The 21,050-nt window shown below is 43.1% G+C and overlaps 1 protein-coding gene and 1 pseudogene across 1 annotated transcript in view; both read right to left on the bottom strand.

Annotated features, from left to right (window-relative positions):
- FAM20A (FAM20A golgi associated secretory pathway pseudokinase) overlaps positions 1-21,050 on the bottom strand; it is a 65,831-nt gene that overhangs the window by 17,632 nt on the left and 27,149 nt on the right. The window contains exon 2 of the mRNA XM_023211960.2: positions 143-327. Coding sequence (XP_023067728.1) covers positions 143-327 — 185 coding nt within the window. The remainder of the gene's footprint in view (positions 1-142; positions 328-21,050) is intronic.
- Positions 9,916-11,221, bottom strand: LOC111542487 (annotated as a pseudogene).

Raw genomic sequence — 21,050 nt, forward strand, 5'->3', positions numbered from 1 at the left:
GACCAATGTGTATGTTCCTTTTCTGTCTCTCAGGTGTCAATGTCAAGCCTTCAATGTTCCACTCTGGAGTCTGGCCTGGGATGCGTTACCCAGACTCTCTGGGAGAAAGTCAGTCCCCCTTGCTTGATCCCATGAACCTTACCAGCACTGATGGTGGGAAAGTGCCTCATATCTTGCAGAAGTTTACTGACAACAGGACTGGACCGGGAGTAGAGCCCATGGCGGTTAATACCCAGGTGGAACTGGACCCAACTGGCCTCGAGTCGGAGCTGCAGTGGGGGTTCTGGGGAGGTGAGGTTCATCTGCTCTCTGTACATCTTGTGTCGCCTGAAAGACCCAGATAGTTGTTCATTAGAGGAACAAGAATGCAAAGACCCACCAAGATACCTTGTCTGCAGTTTTCATGCATCCTTTCATTTATTCCACAAGTGTATTAAGTGTCTAATGAGGGCTAGGCTTTAAGCTGTGCTTAGGATATCATGGGAAGCAAAACACCTGTGGGGTCCTTTCTTACCCTCAGAGAGCTTACACTCTAGTGAGTAAAACACACAGTTATACAGTATCATACACAAATACTTAATTACAAACCAGGACAAATCCTGGGAAGGAAAAAAGGCAGACTGCTAAGAATAAAACTAGGGGCTTCATATAATCCGGGATCTCAGGGTGAGACTGTGGGTCTCTTTGTGCACTTTCCCATTAAAACTCTCTATCTTACATTTCCCAGTATTTTATGTTCCAAGGAACCAGAAGATAGAGGAGAGAAGGCAATTGGTGAGAATAACAAGGAGAGGGTGCAGATCTTTCAGTGGGGCTGGAAGCTGAGTTAGATTATAAAAGAAAAGAAGAATTAATGAGCCATTTACTGTTTGTTCTGCTTGGGTAGCCTTTTCTGCCAGGAAAAAAAGAGAAAAATAAAAAATGATGGTGCTACCATTTAGAGATGTAGACTGTAATTTGGGAGACAAGTTGTAAGTCTATGAAATAATCAGAGCAAAATACAAGGCTGTTATAAGTCAACTGCTAAACATGTGGCTCAGATGGAAACGCCTTAACATTTTGGAGAAGGGAAAAGATGAATCTATGATGAAGTAGCCTGAGGACAACCACAGTGAAGAAGGCAGAATTCAGCTGGATCCTAAAGAACAGGGGGTGTTTGGCTTCAAGGGGACAGGGAGGGTACTCCTGCATTAAGGACGACATGAGCACTATGAGAGGTAGGCAAGAAACGGGTGTATCTGGGGATGAGAGAGGCAGGTTGAATAAATTCACTGTTGAATGAGAAGATGGAGGCCTCCGGATTGGAAGGGAAGGCAAATCAGTACGAGGTCATCTGGCTGGGAAAAGCTGATTGGGAGAGGTAGGTGGGATTATAGGGGCAGGGTTTTGCAGTTCCTATATATCCCTATTTCTCAAACTGTGATAGTATACCACTCAGGTCTGGGGCGGGGTGAAAAACAAAACAAACATGGCAGATCTGGGAGTGTTCAATTTTCTCATTGGTGGAGAGTTGTAAAAATTACCACATTGGGAGGCTGAGGCAGATCACCTGAGGCCAGGAGTTTGAGACCAGCCTGGACAACAATGATAAAGCCCCATCTCTACTAAAAATACAAAAATTAGCCAGGCGTGGTGGTGCGTACCTGTAATCCCAGCTACTTGAGAGGCTGAGGCAGGAGAATCACTTGAACCCGGGAGGCAGAGGTTGCAGTGAGCTGTGATCGCGCCACTGCACTCCAGCCTGGATGACAGAGTGAGACTCTGACTTAAAAATAAAAAAAGTTACTTTTCTATCAAAATAAAAATAGATGTATTATGGGGAAGGAAATTAAATATACCATAGGGATTTGAATCCATTTGTGATCTTAGTGATTGCAATGGACTGAATGTTTATGTTTCCTTCAGATTCATATGTTGAAATTTTAACCTCCAAGGTGATAGTATTGGAGGTGGGGCCTCTGGGGAGGGGGTAACCCTCATGAATGGGATTAATGTCCTCATAAGAGGGACCCCAGAGAAATCCCTCACCCCTTCTGCCATGTCAGGTTATAGCAAGAAGACCATATCTGTGTACCAGCAAGAGAGGCCTCACTAGAAGAAATGGAATCTGCCAGCACGCTGGTGTTGGACTTCTCAGCCTCCAAAACTGTGAGAAATACATTTCTGTTGTTTACAAGTCACCCAGTTTATAGTATTGGTTATGACACCCCAAACAGACTAAGGCAGTTTTGCTTCACCATTTCTCTCCTATTTCTGACACCCAGAATGAAGTGTAATATATCCCCAGACATGACTGCCCAGTGCAGAGGAGAATACGGTAATTGCCACCCCCATTCATGGCGTTTTCCTTGTATGAATGTAACCCAACACTGAAAATCTTTGGGAAATCATGTCACATATCTCAAGAAAATATGATTTTATGGTAAGCAGGATTCTAAAATTGGCTTCTAAGATTCCATGCCCTCATTTCCAGAACCTGTGACTATGAAGAGCTCTCACTCCATGATTATGCCATGTTCACGGCGTAGTTGAATTTAGGGAGGTTGTCAAGGTGGGCCTGATTGAATCGCATGAGCCCTTGAAAGTAAAGTTTTTTTCTGGCTGTTATCAGAAGTCCAAAAGATCCAGAGCATCAGAAAGATTTGACACACTATTGTTGACTTTGAAGATGGAGAAGGTCAAGTGGAAGGACCAGAGAGCTGCCATGAAGAGCTGAGAATGCTTTCCAACTGAAGCCAGCAAGGAGATGGGGGCAAGGAATTGAATTCTACCAACAACGAGAATGAGCTTGAAGGAGGACCCCTGAGCTGCTGATGAGAATGTAGCCAACCAACGCCTTGATTTTAGTCTTGTGAGATCCTAGCAGAAAATGAGTCATACCATCTGATATGTTTCGGATGTTTGTCCCCTCCAAATCTCGTGTTGAAATGTAGTCACCAGAGTTGAAGGCGGGGCCTGGTGGGAGCTAATTGTAACATAGGAGTGGGTCCCTCATGGATGGCTTAGAACCATCTCCTTGGTGATAAGTGAGGTCTTGCTCAGAGTTCATGTGAGACCTGGGTGTTTAAAGGCATATAGCACCTCCCCGCTCACTCTCTTGTGCTCCTGCTCTTGCCATGTGGTGTGCATGTTCAGTACCACCTTCTGCCATGAGTAAGTTTTCTGAGGCCCTCACCAGAAGCAGCATGCTTCCTGTACAGCCTGTAGAACCATGATCTAATTAAATATATATATTTTTTAAAATAAATTACCCAGTTTCAGGTCTGTCTCTCTGTCTCCTCCTTCCTTCCTTCCTTCCTTTCTTCCTTCCTTCCTTCCTTCCTTCCTTTCTTTCTTTTTTTTCTTTTTCTTTTTTTCTTTCTTTTCTTTCTTTCTTTCTTCCTTTCCTTCTCTTTCTTTCTTTCTCTTTTTCTTTTCTTTCTTTCTTTCCTTTCCTTCTCTTTCTTTCTTTCTTCTCCTTCCTTCCTTCCTTCTCCTTCCTCTTTCTTTCCTCCCTCCTTCCCTCCCTCCCCTCCCCTCCCCTCCCCTTCCTTCCTTCCTTCCTTCCTTCCTTCCTTCCTTCCTTCCTTCCTTCCTTCCTTCCTTCCTTCCTTCCTTTATCTTTCTTCGAAGTTTTGCTCTTGTTGCCGAGGCTGGAGTGCAATGACACAATCCTGGCTCACCGGCTCACTGCTACCTCCACCTCCCGGGTTCAAGTGATTCTCCTGCTTCGGCCTCCTGAGTAGCTGGGATTACAGGTGCATGCCACCATGCCTGGCTAATTTTGTATTTTTGGTAGAGATGGGGTTTTACCATCTTGGCCACGGTTGTCTCAAACTCCTGACCTCAGGTGATCTGCCTGCCTTGGCCACCCAAAGTGCTGGGATTACAGGTGTGAGCCACCATGCCTGGCCAGATATTTCTTTATAGCAACACAAAAATGGCCTGCAACATTATCCCAGACTTCTGACCTATAGGGCAAATGGGGTGTTGCTCTAAGTGTCTAAGTTTGTGGTAATTTGTACTCAGAACTAAAAAACAAATGCATATTTTATTCACAGAGAGGCTCAAAAGCTAAATGCTCTTATTGCAAGCATATGCTTTTATTTCTTTTAAAAATAACCCTAAGTAATATTTTTTATTAGCTCTAGAAAACTATTCATATAAGTGTTCTTGTTTGTTTGTTTGTGTTTAGAGATGAGGGTCTTGCTCTGTCATCCAGGCTGGAGTGCAGTGGCACAGTCACAGCTCACTGCAGTCTCGAATTCCCGGCCTTGAACAATCCTCCTGCCTCAGCCTCCCAAGCAGTTAGGACTACAGGCATGCCCTACAAATCCCAGCTGATTAATTTTTTTTTTTTTCAGAGATAGAGTCTTGTTTTGTTGCCCAGGCTGGTCTTGAACCCCTGGCCTCAAGCAATTCTCCCACATCAGTCTTCTAAATTCTTGAGATTATACATGTGAGCCACTGCCCCTCATGTAAGTTTTAGATTTTTATTTTGTCATTAAAGTGGTTAATCAGCTTTCAGATGGGACTTATATTTCTGAGTTCCCCAGGGTCACTTAACAAAACAGGTACAGGCTGCAGAACTATCATGGCAAGAGGGTCCACAGACTTAAATACCTATAGAATACCTGCAGAAACAGGCAGACAGCATGAGTGAAGAATGCAGGCAGGAGGGGTAGGGAGTGTGGCAAACTAGAGAGCACACTCTCCATGTAAAGGGGAACAGCCGCTACTAACTTTAGCTGATTGTAGAGTTGTTCTGACACTGTTTATTCATCCATTCACTCATTCATCAACTATTTGTTGAGATACTAGATACTGATTTATATTTTGGAGCTAGGGCTGTGTACAGATCTACAATGTTTCTGTTCATATGAAACTTATAATTTCCAGGGAAATCATGATTCTAGTTTTCAAGAGAAGCTAGAATCCAGACTTTGATCAGGATTTGGATTCTCCTTGCAAGTGTTGACTCAAGAATGAAGAGTTGAGCTACCATTTGAGCCAGCAATCCCACTACTAGCATATACCTGAAGGAAAATAAACCGTTCTACCAAAAAGACACACGCACCTGTATTTTCATCACAGCGCTATTCACAATAGCAAAGGCGTGGAATCAACCTAGGTGCCCATCCATGATGGATTGGATGAAGAAAATGTGGGACATATACACCATTTTATGCAGCCATAAAAAAAGGATGAAACCATGTCCTTTGCAGCAACACGGATGCAGCTGGAAACCATTATCCTAAGTGAACTAACGCAGAAACAGAAAACCAAATGTTGCCTGTTCTCACTCACAAGTGGGAGCTAACTACTGGGTACACATGGACACAAACGGGAGCATCAGACACTGGGGATTATTAGAGGGGGAAGGGAAAGGGGGGTGGATTGAAAAAAACTGCCTATCGGGTGCTAAGCTCGCTACCTTGGTGACAGATTCATTCGTACACCTTGGCATCCCATGGCATACCTTTGCAGCAGGCCTGCACGTGAACCCCTGATTCTAAAATACAAGTCCAAAAAAAAAAAAAGTGTTGACTCAAATTAAAAAATATCCTGTGTGGGTCAAACAACAACAACAACAACAACAACAACAACAACAACAACAACGACAACAATTGACATCCAGTTTGTGTTCTCTGCCCTGTGTTGTTAATGCAAATGAAGAAGTGAGCTGGTCAATGTGAGGCAATATTAAATCCCCCTGCATACATATTACTCTGGGGATGTATATGAATGGAGGAGACAAGGCAAAGCAAAGGAACACATTATTGTTATTATTGTTATTATTATTATTATTTGAGACAAGGTCTTGCTCTGTTGCCCAGGCTGGAGTACAGTGGCACCGTCACAGTTCACTGTAGCCTTAACCTCCTGGGCTTAAGCAATCCTCCCACCTCAGTCTCCCGAGTAGCTGGACTACAGGCATGTGCCATTATGCCTGGCTAATTTTTTTATTTTTTGTAGAGACAGGTCTCCATATGTTGCCCCAGCTGATCTTGATCTCCTAGGCTCAAGTGATGCTCCTGTTTTGGCCCCTGCAAAGTGCTGGGATTGTAGGCATGAGCCGCTGCACCCAGCTAGTATACCCTATTATTTTAAGACTTTGGTCTCCAAGAGCAGTAGAAAGATGGCTGGGACTTCTCTCCCAAGACAGCAAGCCCTCAGCCAGCCTTCCAGCTTGGGGTGGGGGAAGGGGCCTGAAACTTATTCCTCCCCTAAAGGTCAGCAGCAGGCTCAGGAGTCCAGCCGCCATCAGTCCATCCCGCCCCCTCCAAGACAAAGGAGCAATCTGTACTGTTGGTATAATTATCCAAAGTGACAAATGTAAAAGCTGCTTCAGATCTAGCATTTGATGAAAATCAAGGGCAAGGGCAAATTGTTGACCAGGTCTGTATGTCTCCAGCCAGCTTTCCCTTACTTTACTAACATTTACTTTTATTTTAAAAACATAATCATTTTTTTCCATTTAAATATCTGAGAGGTCTAGAATTTATTTAGATAAAACGTGTTAGGTATGGGTTCACCTTTTTCCGCCCTCCCAGGTGACTAGCTAGTTCTCTAACAATCATTTATTAAACAAATTTATTTTTTAATTTCACTGATTTGAAACGTCATTTTTATCAGACAAAACATTTCCATTCGTATTTGGGTCTATTTCTGGAAGCTCCATTCTGTTTCATGTTCTGTCTGGCCATACTCCAAGGCAATGCTGTTGAACTTTTTTAACTTGATAAAACACTTTAACAGCTGGTGGGGCTAGTCTTTGTGATTGCTTTTTTTTTTTTTAAGAGTTTTCCTATATAGTCCAACTTGTATACTTATCCACATGAACTTCACAATTATAAAAACCCTTTCAAAATGGAAACCTTAAAAAGTTTTAAACAGGCTTATCAAGTAGCGTTATTATAATGCCTTCTTGAATTATTGACGAGAGTGTAGTTGGCACGTCATTCTAGAGGGTAATTTCCCAGTACATTTCTTTTTTTCTTTTTTCTTTTTCTTTTTATGGAGTCTCCCTCTGTTGCCCAGGCTGGAGTTCAGTGGCATGATCTTGGCTCAGTGCAACCTCTGCCTCCCGGATTCAAGCAATTCTCCTGCCTCAGCCTCCTGAGTAGCTGGGATTACAGGTGTGTGCCACCATGCCTGGCTAATTTTTGTTTTTTTTAGTAGAGACGGGGTTTCACCATGTTGGCCAGGATGGTCTTGAACCTCTGACCTCACATGATCCACTGGCCTCTCAAAGTGTTGGGATTACAGGCATAAGCCACTGCACCCGGCCTCCAGTACATTTCAAAACGTGTAATGAGTGTACCCTTTGATTTAGCAATTTCACTTCTGCAACTTATCCTGTAGAATGATTTGCACACCTCTGCAAGAAAATATGTTCAAAGATGTTCACCATTGTTTGTAACCGTAAAATCTGGAGAAAAGAGAAATATCAAGGACAGGGGTATTTAAGATATCTCTCTATATGTAGTGACGTAGAAAGATGTCTAATTTCAGAACAATTGCAGAGTGAGTCTTCTTCTTTTTGCTAAAAATATCATATACAGGTGCTTATATAGACATAGACACATTTAGTGTGCATGAAAAGAACACATACCAAACTCAATGATGGTGCCCCTTGGGGGTATGCATGAGTAGCTTCATTTTTACTTCATATATTTCTGTAATTGTGTAATTAAACAAATTACACTGAAAGTTGTTTTTGCATACCTCTTTCTCACTCCTCATGTGTCTCCCAATCTAGCATCCTTTTCCATCCCCCCACCTTTTTTTTTTTTTTTTTTTAAAGCATTGCATCTTCTTATTTGAATTGCATTTCCAAGATCTGGCAAAAAAAAAAAAAAAAAAAAAAAAAAAAAAAAAAAAAAAAAAAAAAAGAAAAAGAAAGAAAAAGAAAAAGAAAAAGAAAAAAAAATTTCCTCCTCTTGTACTTGCGTGATCTGTGACCTACAATTTCAGATCACAATGCCCTATCTCCTTGAGTCCCTGTGGTTAATTCAAGCATGTGCAAATGACCCAAGCTTTACCAATCTGAGGATTCTTAAAGATTTTTCAAAGGATAGCAGAGAAGAGCTGTTCTCCTTTTCTGGGATTCTCAGCTATGAGAAGACTGTACATGAAGAGCTGCCAGTGACCAGAAAGCCTGCCTGGTATTGCCACCACTGAGGAAAACTGAACAGTGAAGTAAGCAACAGAGGGCAAGAGGTCGCTCAAAGGTCTCGTCTGAGTACCTGGATGCAGCCATCATACTTGGACGTAGTTATCTGAACGGAATGGATCCCTTTCCTCCAGCTGGTTAGGATCAAGTTTTTAAGCTGCCCTTTGAAAGATGCAAACTGCGGGGTGTGGTGGCTCATGCCTGGAATCCCAGCACTTTGGGAGGCTGAGGTGGGAAGATCACCTGAGGTCAGGAGTTCAAGACCAGCCTGGCCAACATGGTGAAATCCCATCTCTACTAAAAATAAAAAATTAGCCGGCTGTGGTGGCGGGTGCCTGTAATCCCAGCTACTTGGGAGGCTGAGGCAGGAGAATTGCTTGAACTCGGAAGGCGGAGGTTGTAGTGAGCTGAGATTGTGACACTGCACTCCAGCCGAGGTGACAAGAGTGAGACTCTGTTTCAAAAAAAAAAAAGAAAAGAAAGATGCAAACCCCCTCCTGATGTGCCACATACTTGCACCGGCTCTGGGAGACGGTGTCAGCTTCCACTTTTCACAGCCCATACCCTGGAAGGAAAGAAGCTCATCTGCCCCATGATGTCCACGCAAGACTCGGAAATTTGTTCCCCATGTCCACAGTTATTAGGGACTTTTTTTTTTTAGAAGTATAGAATTTATTTATATTCATAAGACAGTTTCACATTCTGTACATGGTTACCAGAACAGATACAATACTCTCAGGAGTTTACAATGGCATTATATTGCTGTCAAACATTGCTTATGATGGGTGAGTTGGGGAAAATTTATTTCCTCCTCTAAAAAAAATTAAGGCTCAGTTTCCAAAAGGTAATTATATCAGTCATTTTTTCTGTTTAAGAGACTGAGAAAATTCCGGAATAAACCACAAATGGGTGGAGGGTGAGGGGTAGCTCTACACACTCTCATTCATTCATACTGAAGTTACTCAATGTGATTTTTTTTTAAGGCTCCTTCTATCTGAAAATGTATTTGGTTATAAAAACAAACAAATCAGTAAATGGGAGGGGTACTAGGTATAGATCTATAGCATTCAAACAAGGAAAACTAAGCTCTTTGTTATCAGTTGCTGGCTAAAATGTGGTCTATGAGCTACCTACATATAAATGCACATGCACACATTAACTTTGACTCACTTTTCTTTGGTGAAGCTTACTGAATAGTATTTCTCTTCCAACACACTAATAACACTAATTTACATTTCCTTTTGACTTTCACAGCAGGTGGCCACAAAGTTGTCCCTTTTCCTAAATACAATCCTCCATTTTTCCTTTCAACCTTGCAGTAGACCATAACCATAACAGTCATCTTGTACTGATGTGTAATCTCGCCATTTATGTGACTAAAGAAAGTGGCAAGGCTAATTATAGAAAGAGAGTTTGGGCATTTTTGGAGAGTTACCCTATCAATGAGTTCCAAACACACTTTACAAGCACTTTTTTCTACACAAATATTTCATTCAGTCAACAGTGACGCCATCATTTTACAAAAGCAGGATCTGTTTTAACTCAGTAAACCACCTTACAGTCCACGGGGCTAATGTTACTACAACAACAAAAGCCAAAAAGGGCACCTGTAGGTTCTGCCTCTGGCATAAAGAGGTAGAGACAATCATTCTGTAGAAAAGATTAACAAGAATAAAAATAAAACAATAAAACAAAACAAAAAATAAAGCCATTCCATTTCTAAGGGCCAGTTCTAGATCTAAAGGCTGTCATGTGTCTTCTTAGCTGGGAGATCCATTGCCCACAATCATCTTGCTGTAATTTTTCTGCTGCTCCTCCTTGAAGGTGTCCTTCACCTTTGCTCTCTTTAGTCCTCCATCCCAGGGAAGTTCAGTCAGGCCTCCTTGTATAGCAATAGCAGACTTAACCCTGTTAGCAAACTGGACTGTATCTTCTCCTTCCTTTCTGGTTATGCGGGGCATGTACCACACGTCACCGACGATGGCCCAGCTGGTCATCATTCAAAGCAGGTAGCTCACCAAGTTGTACTTACTGCTGTTCCAAAATGCATCACCAAACTGAGGCTTATACTTAATTGCAACTGGATGTATGGTTCCTCCAATTTCAAAGCTCCCCTTTTTAAACATCATGACTGAAGTACTGTTGATGCAAGTTCCTTCAGGAAAAATTAATATGGGTCATTTCTTCTTATCAGCAATATGTTCTTTTAGTCTCTTAGTAACCAGGTGTCGATTCTTTCATTTCTGAGCATTCAAACCAGACATGAGGACAAGCCTTGACCATAACTCTCTGAATAATTCTCATCAAGCCACCAAGAACCTGGCCAACCATAGCATAACATCCATCTGTTGTCAAGATTAAAACATCAATTGGGGAAGTATGGTTGGCAACACAAATGCCTCCCTTCTGGGGTCTGTACTGCTTGTTATGATAATGAATGGTACCAGAGAGGGCTCGCGGACAGATCCGGCAGCAAGTTAGATGGACCATTTCACTCAGTCAGTTTTTGAAGCTGCTGTCTGGCAGCTGCCTAACCAGTGTAGTTCCTATAACCAGCAAACTGATTCCAGTGAAAGCCAAGGTAACCCTCAGAGGCAGTAGGACACAATAGCGCACGATGACGCCCAGCACCCACACCATAGTGAGCCGCAGACGGATGTACTGGAAATTTACATTGGTTCTTGTGAGGAGCTTCCATGACACTAGCTCCTCCGAGGAAAACCTCTGGGTCACTTCATCTTCCACAATGGCTTCCAATCCCTTCTTGGAGAAATAAAACATGTCAGACAGCTCAAAGTCTCTTCCTCGTAGACCAGAGAGCCCTTTTTCCATGGGTGACTCATCTCTTTGGATAATACCAACAGAAGCAGAGGTTTTAAGAATTGACTCCTTTGGGGTTCCTTTTTCAGTTCGTATTGTGGCCCACTCTAAAGTTTTCACTAGGATCTTCATGTAGATTTCAGAGATGCCCAGAGACACTCCGAAGACCGAATGCAGAAGGATGAAGCCGAGAACCAGCATCAGCCAGGCGGAGAGGATCTTCCCTGCCAGCTCTGCGCCCTCCATGACTCGGCGCACCCACTTAGGAGAGGTCCACAGTGGAGGACCGAGCGCCACAGCAGTCCCTGTCCCCAGGCAGTCCTGTGGGAGTTCCAGGAGCAGAGCGCAGAGCACTTACCTCTGACTTTTTTTTTTCTTAAACAAACAAAACCACTTTCCTAAGATGATCTTACAGGTGAATCAACATGATAGGTATCTTTCTCAATAACCTTCATTATCATGCAGTACTCTTGTTTCATCATCAGACTAACTTAGAGTTACTGTTGTTGTTTTTTAAATCTCTCTAAATCTCCCTAACTCTTTTTCTTAGGATGCTTCCAAGATTTCAGTCCATTTCAATATCAATCTTCACCTACAGAAGTCCTTCAAGGACCATCTCAAATGTCTCCATCTCTAGCATTAACCTTTCTTTGACTCTCCCAAATAAAGGATAAACAGCACAAAGGCCAAACAGAGGGCTCTGTTTTGGTGTCACTGGTTGGTGACAATGATGACAATGACACAGTTTGACCCCTATTGTAATGAGGTGAGAGGGTCACCGAATGCACAGCGATTCGAACAAGAACTAATCAGTAGTGCAGTAACAGAAATGGATGCAGAGTCTGTGTCACAAGGACCTGGTTCTGCCCCTCACCAGTGGAGCATCAAAAATCAACGCTAGTGTCGTTGCTATGAACACAATGTCTCATGTGATCCTGCAGCCCCCAACAAAATGCATATTCTTATCCACAATTTGCAAATGAGAAGACTGAAGATAAGGTACAGGCTTAAAAAGTAGTTTAAGCCCTCTGAATTTCAGTTTACCTATTGTAGGAAACAGGGAATGCTGATACTACCTCCTTGTATACCATCAGAATTAAGTGCAGTAATATTCAACCACAGAGTAGGCATCTGAGAATGGTGGCTATTTTTAATTATGATTTTTACCACTTATAAAGATGAGAGACCAGGTGGATGATGATTTTTTTCAGAAACACTGTTCTACTGGGTAACCAGAAACAACCAGCTTTGCAAGCCACCGCAAAATCCCTTGGAACATCCCATAAGCAAGGGAATGACATCTATGTCATACTTGCATTAGACACCACCACCATTTGCATGCCTTGGCATGTGTGTGAGACTGCAGATCATCCGAGGGACCTTGGAATCCTGCTGTAGCTTTTCTGTGGTCTCTTGGTGTGCAGAGTAAGCAATAGGCAGGTTATCAAGGCATTAGAGGGAAAACCAAGGCAGGTCAGGGCTTGGGGCTTAGGAGGTGGGTGTCTGCAGGCATGGGGGAAGGCAGGAAGCCTGGAAATGGAGCTTAGGTGGCTTAAGTGGGAGCTTGGAGTTACATTTGCTTCGTGGGATGTGGGAGCTGAAGGCATGAGGAGGTTGCCAATCTGTACCCTGTTTTCTTCTGGGACCCTGAGGGCAGAGTCACTGGGGTGCTGCGACTGCTCCGGGCAGGGAGGGGAGACGGCTGTGACTCAGAGGGCTCAGGGAGGATTTGGAAGGTTCTCAGAAGACTGGGCGGCTCCCCATGCTCCTAGTCACTAACCACAGGGCTTCAGGTTTGAAAATCTTCCCCAGTGCATCAATTTCCTTGTATTGAGGAAATAGAAGGAATAGGATTGGACTCCCACCTCCAACTTAGTTTTAGAGCACAGATTTATGGCTGTTTTACTTAACAGTTCTTTGTGGGTTGACGCCAGACCCCTTTGGACTAATTTTGATACCTGACCATGCAAATATAGACACAGCAATCCTCTCCAATGGGTGTTACAGTGGAGAAGTGGGGCAGTAGCAGAAGGGGAAGTCGAGACCCCCGTTTATTCCCCTCTAAAACTATAGAGCTAAGTTCTAAGTTCTCCCAGCTACAGAGCACAGACATCTTTGGTTCCTGCCTTTCCCCAGTCATTTCTAAATCCTGGAGTTTAACCTCCATTACCTTTTGTTTTTTGAGATGGAGTCTTGCTCTGTCGCCCAGGCTGGAGTGCAGTGGCCGGGTCTTGGTTCACTGCAACCTCCGCTTCCTGGGTTCAAGCAATTCTCCTGCATTAGCCTCCCAAGTAGCTAGGATTACAGGTGCGTGCCAGCACGCACTGCTAACTTTTGTTATTTTTAGTAGAGATGGCGTTTCACCTTGTTGGCCAGGCTGGTTTTGAACTCCGGACCTCAACTGATCTGCCTGCCTCTGCCTCCCAAAGTGCTGGGATTACAGGCATGAGCCACCATGCCTGGCCATCCATTACCTCTTAATTTCCCCCCTCTTTTTTTTTTTTTTTTTCTGTTGCCTGTGCCTTAACCCTCTTATCTGGATCCTGGAATAGTCTCTTTACTGATATTCACGACCTCAGTCTTCTTCCCTTCTCCACTCCAGGCCTCCTTCACTGCCAAATTCACTGTCCAGGGCCAGTTCCAAGCACTTATTTCCCTCCTACGTAATCCTTCAATAGGTCCTCGCTGTCCATGAACTCTCATCCAAATTCCTACTTTAGCATTTCCCCAAATGTTTTAGTTTTTTAAATCTTCCTCCCCACCCGTTGCCCTCCTACCTCAGTTCTATGTTTAGTGTTCCTGTACTTTCCTCCCACCTCATGCTGTTCCATCACCTTGGAATGCGTTCTTCTACATTTTCATCTCCAGAAATTCCTCCCAGCCAAACTCCCATGGAACTTCCTCCTTGAACCTTTTCCAGTCCTACAACCAACTAGATGTGAGCTTTCTTTCTCACTCCCCCAAATTTTCATAAAACTCCAATTTCTTTTATTGTTCTTACCATATTTTGAGTAATAGTGATTTGGGCACATTTCTCGTTTCTTCTAACTGAGGGCGGGCAGAGGCAATGTCTTACTCAACTTTGTGCCCCTTCCAAAACTTAGCACAGCACCTTGTGCACAGAAGGTACTTAAAGTTTATTATGGAAAGAAGTTGGAAGCTCTCCACTAGTACTGACATATGCAGCTACTACGGCCTGAGTATATTTTTGGTATTAGTGGGTTATGAAATATTTTAGGGGTTTGATGATTTATAATCCAAGACAAATATGGTCTTTTTCAGAGTATTTCGCTCCAAGTTGTGTACAAAAAAAACTTTCTAAATAAAGGAATTCCCCAGGAGTGAGGCAATGGTACAGCAGGGTCAAAGAAGAAAAATGGCAAAAGGGTTAGTCAGGATTAGACACTTCTCTATGAGTTTGAACATCACTGGATAGTTCAGAGCTAAGGGTTTGCATAGGTATACAATATATCTCTCTATGTTTTTAGTTGCATTGGAACAAACTAACTCCATAATAATTTTATTCAAAATCATTTTGATTGCCCTGGAGAAAACACATTTCTTTTGATGGGTAGTTTTAAATGCTGACTTTCCAGGAGAAAACAAAAGCTTTCATTGTCTTCAGACATAATAAATGGTCAACATGAAAGATGTTTTTCTGATGTTTCAAATTTTAAGGAACTTCCTTGGATTTACTTCTGCATCTTTGGCCACTTAGTCTGTGTCTCCTTTTCAGTCTACCTTGGTCCATCACTAAATACTACAATTCTGAAAGCTTCTGTTATGGCTCTTTTTCTTTCTCCCTCTAGCTTTGCTTTGGATGTGATCGCATCCACCCCCCAGCTTCAATGATCACTTGTGTGCAAAGGACTCATAAATGCTTTCTTCCAGCTCTTTCAGCTGTAGCCTCATAAATTCCGCTGTTCATATCTGTAAAGGACAAGATAGCAAATATTTTAGCCTTGGTGGACCATATGGTCTCTGTCTCAACTGTCCAAACCTTGCTGTTATTGCATGAAAGGAGCCTTAGGCAATCTGTAAATGAACAGGCAAAGCTATGTTCTAATGCTGCTTTTTTTGTTTGTTTTTACAAAATCAAGTGGTCATGGGCCAGATTTCGTCTACAGGCCACAGTTTGCCAACCCCTGCCTTAAAAACATCCACATTCAACATGTTTAAAAAGAAACTCTTGATTATCTCTCTAAGCCTGGGCCTCAGGTGTGGCTTCTATTCTGCCCAATGAAGGCCACCTGTCATAGGTCAGGTTCTCCCTGAAGCTGGCCATGGGCTTTGGGTTTAGGAGCAGGTGATTTATTATGAAGGTGCTCCCTGGAGAAACTAGTAAGAAAGTGAGGATGGGGGAGGAAGAAGCCAGACAAAGAAGTCCTGGTCTTGGTCTGATCCTTTAGGGAGCTATTAGGCTTGTTATACCTGAAAGTTTGTCCTGCATTGAAGCAAAGGAGCTGAGCCTTTGTACTCTGATATGGTTTGGCTCTGCGTCCCCACCCAAGTCTCATCTCGAATTGCAATCCCCACGTGTCAACGAAGGGACCAGGTCAAGGTGACTGAATCACGGGGGTGGCTTCCCCCATGCTGTAGTGAGTGAGTTCCCAAGAGAGCTGGTGGTTTTAGTGTGGCACTGCCTTGTTCTTACACTCACTCCCTCCTGCCACCTTGCGAAGAAGGTACCTGCTTCTCCTTCACCTCCCGCCATGATTGTAAGTTTCCTGAGGCTCCCCAGGCATGCGGAACTGTGAGTCAGTTAAACCTCTTTTCTTACACATTACTCAGTCTTGGCTATTTCTTTATAGCAGTGCAAAAATGGACTAATACATACTCTTACTCTGGTCAATCAGTCATTGGCTATGACTGCTCTTGGGGAAAGAGAGAACAGGGGGAGTGTCTGAGTTTACAGAGGCTGCCATAACACATGACCACAAACTCAATCATTTAAAATAAAAGAAATGGCCAGGCGTGGTGGCTCATGCCTGTAATCCCAGCACTTTGGGAGGCCGAGGTGGGTGGATCACAAGGTCGGGAGATTAAGACCATCCTGGCTAACATGGTGAAATCCTATCTCTACTAAAAATACAAAAATCAGCTGGGCGTGGTGACTGGTGTCTGTAGTCCCAGCTGCTCGGAAGGCTGAGGCAGGAGAATGACGTGAACCCGGGAGGTGGAGCTTGCAGTGAGCAGAGATTGTGCCACTGCACTCCAGCCTGGGTGACAGAGTGAGATTCCATCTCTAAAAATAAATTTTAAAAAAATAAATAAATAAAATAAAAGAAACTTACTGTGTTATACTTCTGGAGGCCAGAAGTCCACAATCAAGGTATTTTCAGGACTTTATGCTTTCTGAAGAGTCTAGGGGAGTTTCACTCTCTAGGGGAGAATCCATTCCTTGTTTCTCTTAGCTTATGGTGGTTCCAGACATCCCTTGGCTTGTGGCCGCATCATGCTAATCTCTGCCTCTGTGGTGACCTTGCTTCTTCCTCTTCTGTTTATTATTTCCTCTCCTATAAGGATTCTTGTGCAAACATTGAGGACCTACCCAGATAATCCAGGATTATCTCTTCATCTCAAGATTCTTAACTGAATCATATGTGCAAAGGCCCTTTTTCCATATAAGGTAACATTCAAAGGTTCCAGGGATTTGACACGGAAATCTTTTGGGTAGGGGTGGGAGCAGGGGTGGGGAGTTTCTAACAGAATAAAACTCCCAGGCACTTCTAGATCTTTCTAAGGGTGAGGTCAGTGTCTTAGCCACTAGCCACAAAGCATACAGAAGCTACCTGCAGCTGAGTCAGAATTCCAGGAGTTATCCTTGAAATTTCTCTCTCCCTTCCCAAAATGTCCCCTGCATCACCAAACTGTGTAGACGTTATCTCCTTTAATAGCTCCTGAATCTGTCCACCCCTCATCTCTACCACCATCACTCTAGCCTGTCACCTGGACTTTTCCAATAGTCTTCTAACTGGAAGTTCCATTGGGACTCTCTTTGATCAGCACTCCTAACTGTAACCAGAATGATTGCTTTTTCAAAATGCAAATCTAATCTTTAGCCTCCTGCTCAGAAGCACTCAATGTCTCTTTATTGATGTTAAATAAAAACAAGCTTCCTTAGGCCTGAACTGGCCAATATGCAACAGCTACTAGCCACATGTGACTAATTACATTTAAACTAATAAAAATTAAAGTTGCACCAGCCACACCCACCACATTTTAATTGCTAAGTAGCCATATGTAACTAGTGGCTACCCTTTTGCACAGCACAGATGATAAAACATTTTCATCATTGTGAAAACTTCTATTGGACTCAGTGGTCTAGGTTCATGTTCTTCTACCCCAGCTACAAAGGCAATGATCTATCCACCATGGGTGCTTGGAATAGCTATTTCCTTGGCATGGGGCACACTTTCCTCATCTTTGCCTCCTTACATGCTTCTCATTTGTCTACCAGCTCAGGCATTTATTCCCTGGAAGTCTGCATTGGCCTCCAGACAGGTCCCACGTCTCTGTTTCTGTGTTTCATTGCACAGTATCTTTCTCCTTTATTCATGCTGCCCTTACAGTTTCACATGTGCTTGTGTTCATCCACCCCAGACACCACAAAGGTAGAGTCTATTTCTGTTTCTGCTTAACCCTTCAATCCTTAGCATCCTGAGCACATAACAGATGCTCAATAAATGTATATATACATATTGAGACCGAGTCTTGCTTTGTCGCCCAGGCTGGAGTGTAGTGGCGTGATTTCAGCTCACTGCAACCCCCACCTCCCAGGTTCAAGCGATTCTCCTGCCTCAGTCTCCCAGGTAGCTGGGATTACAGGTGTCTGCCACCACACCTGGCTAATTTTGTATTTTTAGTAGAGACAGGGTTTCATCATGTTTGTCAGGCTGGTCTTGAACTCCTGATCTCAAGTAATCTGCCCGCATCAGCCTCCGAAAGTGCTGGGATTACAGGCATGAGCCACCGCACCTGGTCAACAGATGCTCAATAAATATTCGTTGGATGAATTAATGTGCTCCTTATCTCACACCTAGTGGATGATAGCTTTAGGAGAGCTACCTTCTGTATTTTTCTGGAAAGACAGCTAATGGGAACCACAAGCTTACTCAAGCCTAGTATAAGAGAAGTTGATCTGCATGCTCTCTGGATATGATATGTTTGCTATAATGTTAAAATTTCCAGAAATCCTACTTCCCATTCTTCCTTCTTTCCAACTCTGTCATCTCTTAAATTTCCTGGGGCTTTCCTAGTTAGGATGAACTGAAATGATAACGAGAAATAACTTCTGTCCTTTCTGCTGAAATAACTAGTCTCCCTTTGGCATCTGGCCACAAATTCTCCTCCAAAAGCAGTGATGCCAAGTCTTCTCAAGTATAGCTATTTAAATTGCATGCCACAGAATTTATATTTTGCTAAATTCACTGGTTACTAAGCTTTTATGAGAAATGGCACTCTTTCTGTTTTGAGAGCTCATACTGAGGTCTTCTGGGGAGGAATTTGGTGATAATCCATTAAGTATTTTCTAATTATTTGAACCCCTGCACATTTCCTGGAGCTGTTCATTCCTGAGCAACATTCCCGTGTCAGACGGAGAGGCATGATGTGGTCCCCCGAGTCCCATCACCTGGGTTAGGATGGCTGACCTGCAGAGGTTTATGAAGCCCTGGTCATCGGGGCCTAGGATCCCAAACAGTGAGAGGAAGATGAGAATGGGGCTGTCAGGTACTCAGGAAAAATCTCTTTGTTGGAAACTGAATTACTGCTCATTGTGCTATACCATCAGAAGAGAAATGGAACAACAGCAAAAGGGCTGGAGCCACATATTTTCTTCTCAGTTAAGCTCTAAGTTTCCTGAGGGCAAGGATCTACCCTGGATTTCATTTGCATCCTCCTCAGTATTTGAAGGAGCACTCGGAAGTGCTATGCACACAGTAAATATTCTATAAATAACTGATTATTAGATGCTCGAACACGTTTCCTGCTGCCAAAGCTCCATCATACTCCAAAAGACTAGTATCAAAACTTGGGGAAGAAAATCCCTTGAACACAGGAATTGCACTTGAATCCTATCCATGGAGTTCGTAAAGTTGGTCTCACTCATTTAAAACATTTTCGAGAGCACTCTGTCACACAGACAATTAGAAAAGCATTATAGTGAACTTCTATAGCACTTGGCTTTTAAATTAAATCTTGCATCTGTTTGATCCATATGTCTCTTTCAGTGTTCTTATCCTTGACGTGGGTCCTAGAAAGAACATTTTCTCAAGGTTGTTTTTTTTTCCCCCATGGCTGTGATGAGTTTGGAAGAATCCTCCTTCATACTGTTCTATTTCTCCTGTGACATGGAAGGATTCAGGTTTTGTGAGACCTGAAGTTAATATGATCTGGAGGGCCATCTTTAAGAAAAAGAGTACAAAATTATGAATACAAAACCAGGTATGAGAGTAACTGTTTATTAGAATGAAAATGAATCAACAAATTACTGGTGCCTTGAAGGCTTTTTTCTGAGTTATCAAACTTGTGTGGAAATATATATATGTGTGTGTGTGTGTGTATGTATGTATGTGTGTGTATATATACATATATTATATATAATGCAGCTGGGACTATAGGTGTATTCCACCACAACTGGCTATTTTTTGTATTTTTTTTTTTTTTTCTTTTTGTAGAGACAGGGTTTCTCCATGTTCCCCAGGCTGGTCTTGAACTCCTGGGCTCAAGCCATTCACTTGCCTTGGCCTCCCAAAGTACTGGGATTACAGGTGTGAGCCACAGTGCCCAGCTGTATGTAGAAATATTTCTTGATTGTGACCTGGCTCCCTTCTCAACTCTACAGTGCTCAGCATCCACAGGGGAAGTGACGGAAGTGGGCTGAGGCTTCCTCAGCTTCATGGTAAATCTGCCTCTGACAGGCAACTGTGCAATTCACAATCCAGATGCATTTGTTGAGCACTTTCAGAGACATTAAGTCTGGGTCCTTATCCAATGGACTTTCTTGATTCTTCTAACCAGTTTCTGAGTATGAGAACATCAGAGCAGTAACACTGAGTAGAAGTGATTGGACCAAGAAGGGCATGGGCTTTTGGAAATGGCTTTTTGGTGTTCACTGTTGGAATGGGCTTCATTTCTGAAACCTCAGCACTGCGTTTGTGCTGGCTGCCTGTGTTCATGATAGGATTATGCAGAACCATCAACTCTCCCCAAAATGCATCTTCAGCAGAACGAGCTGACTCATCATCAGAATTCTATGGGTTGTCATAAGCAGGCTGAAGAATTGTTTCTTTTTTCTTTTTTAAATTCATTTGTTTTTTTTTTTTTTGTTTTAAGAATTGTTGACTGACTTCTTCCCACTGCTCCATCTCATGGGCTCAAAAAACATATTTCTCATTGCTTCCCTTTCTGTTCATCTGCCTCCTCGCCCATTTATCTCTGTGTCCTTGAGGCCAAGGGAAGTCCAACCAAAGCTCTGAGGCAATGTGAGCGGGCTGGAGCTGCAGTGATCTGCTAGACCCCGGAGGGAGCTCCCAATTGCTTCTCATTTCTCCTCCCCAAAGAGAACTGCACCCACCCTTTGGAGGCTGTCCTTCCAGCCCTGAAAGAATATCTGCTTCAGCTAGCTCATGAATCAGAGCTTGATTTTAAGGAGCAGGTGATAGGTGGCCATGCTGCTGTATCTGTAAATCAGAGTCACCATTAGTGATGGGGTTGTGAATCTAGAAAGGGGAAAAGGTGGGAGAGACAGATCCCTCATCCCGAGTCCTGGCTCTGCCACTCACAGCTGTGTGACCTAGGGCAAATTATCTAACCTCTCTGTGCCTCACCTCATGTGAAAAGTCAGGATAATAAATGTACCCACCTTATAGAATTTTAGTGAGAATTAAATGAGTTAAAGTTTATGTTTCTTAGTCAGTTTTTTGTTGCTTATAACAAAATACCTGAAACTGAAACTGGGCAATTTATAAGAAATAACACTTCTCTCTCCTTTCCCTCCTTCCTTCCTTCCTTCTTTCTTTCTTTCCTTCCTTCCTTCCTTCCTTCCTTCCTTCCTTCCTTCCTTCCTTCCTTC

Source organism: Piliocolobus tephrosceles, chromosome 16 (assembly GCF_002776525.5).
Source record: "Piliocolobus tephrosceles isolate RC106 chromosome 16, ASM277652v3, whole genome shotgun sequence".
Taxonomy (NCBI): Eukaryota; Metazoa; Chordata; class Mammalia; order Primates; family Cercopithecidae; genus Piliocolobus; species Piliocolobus tephrosceles.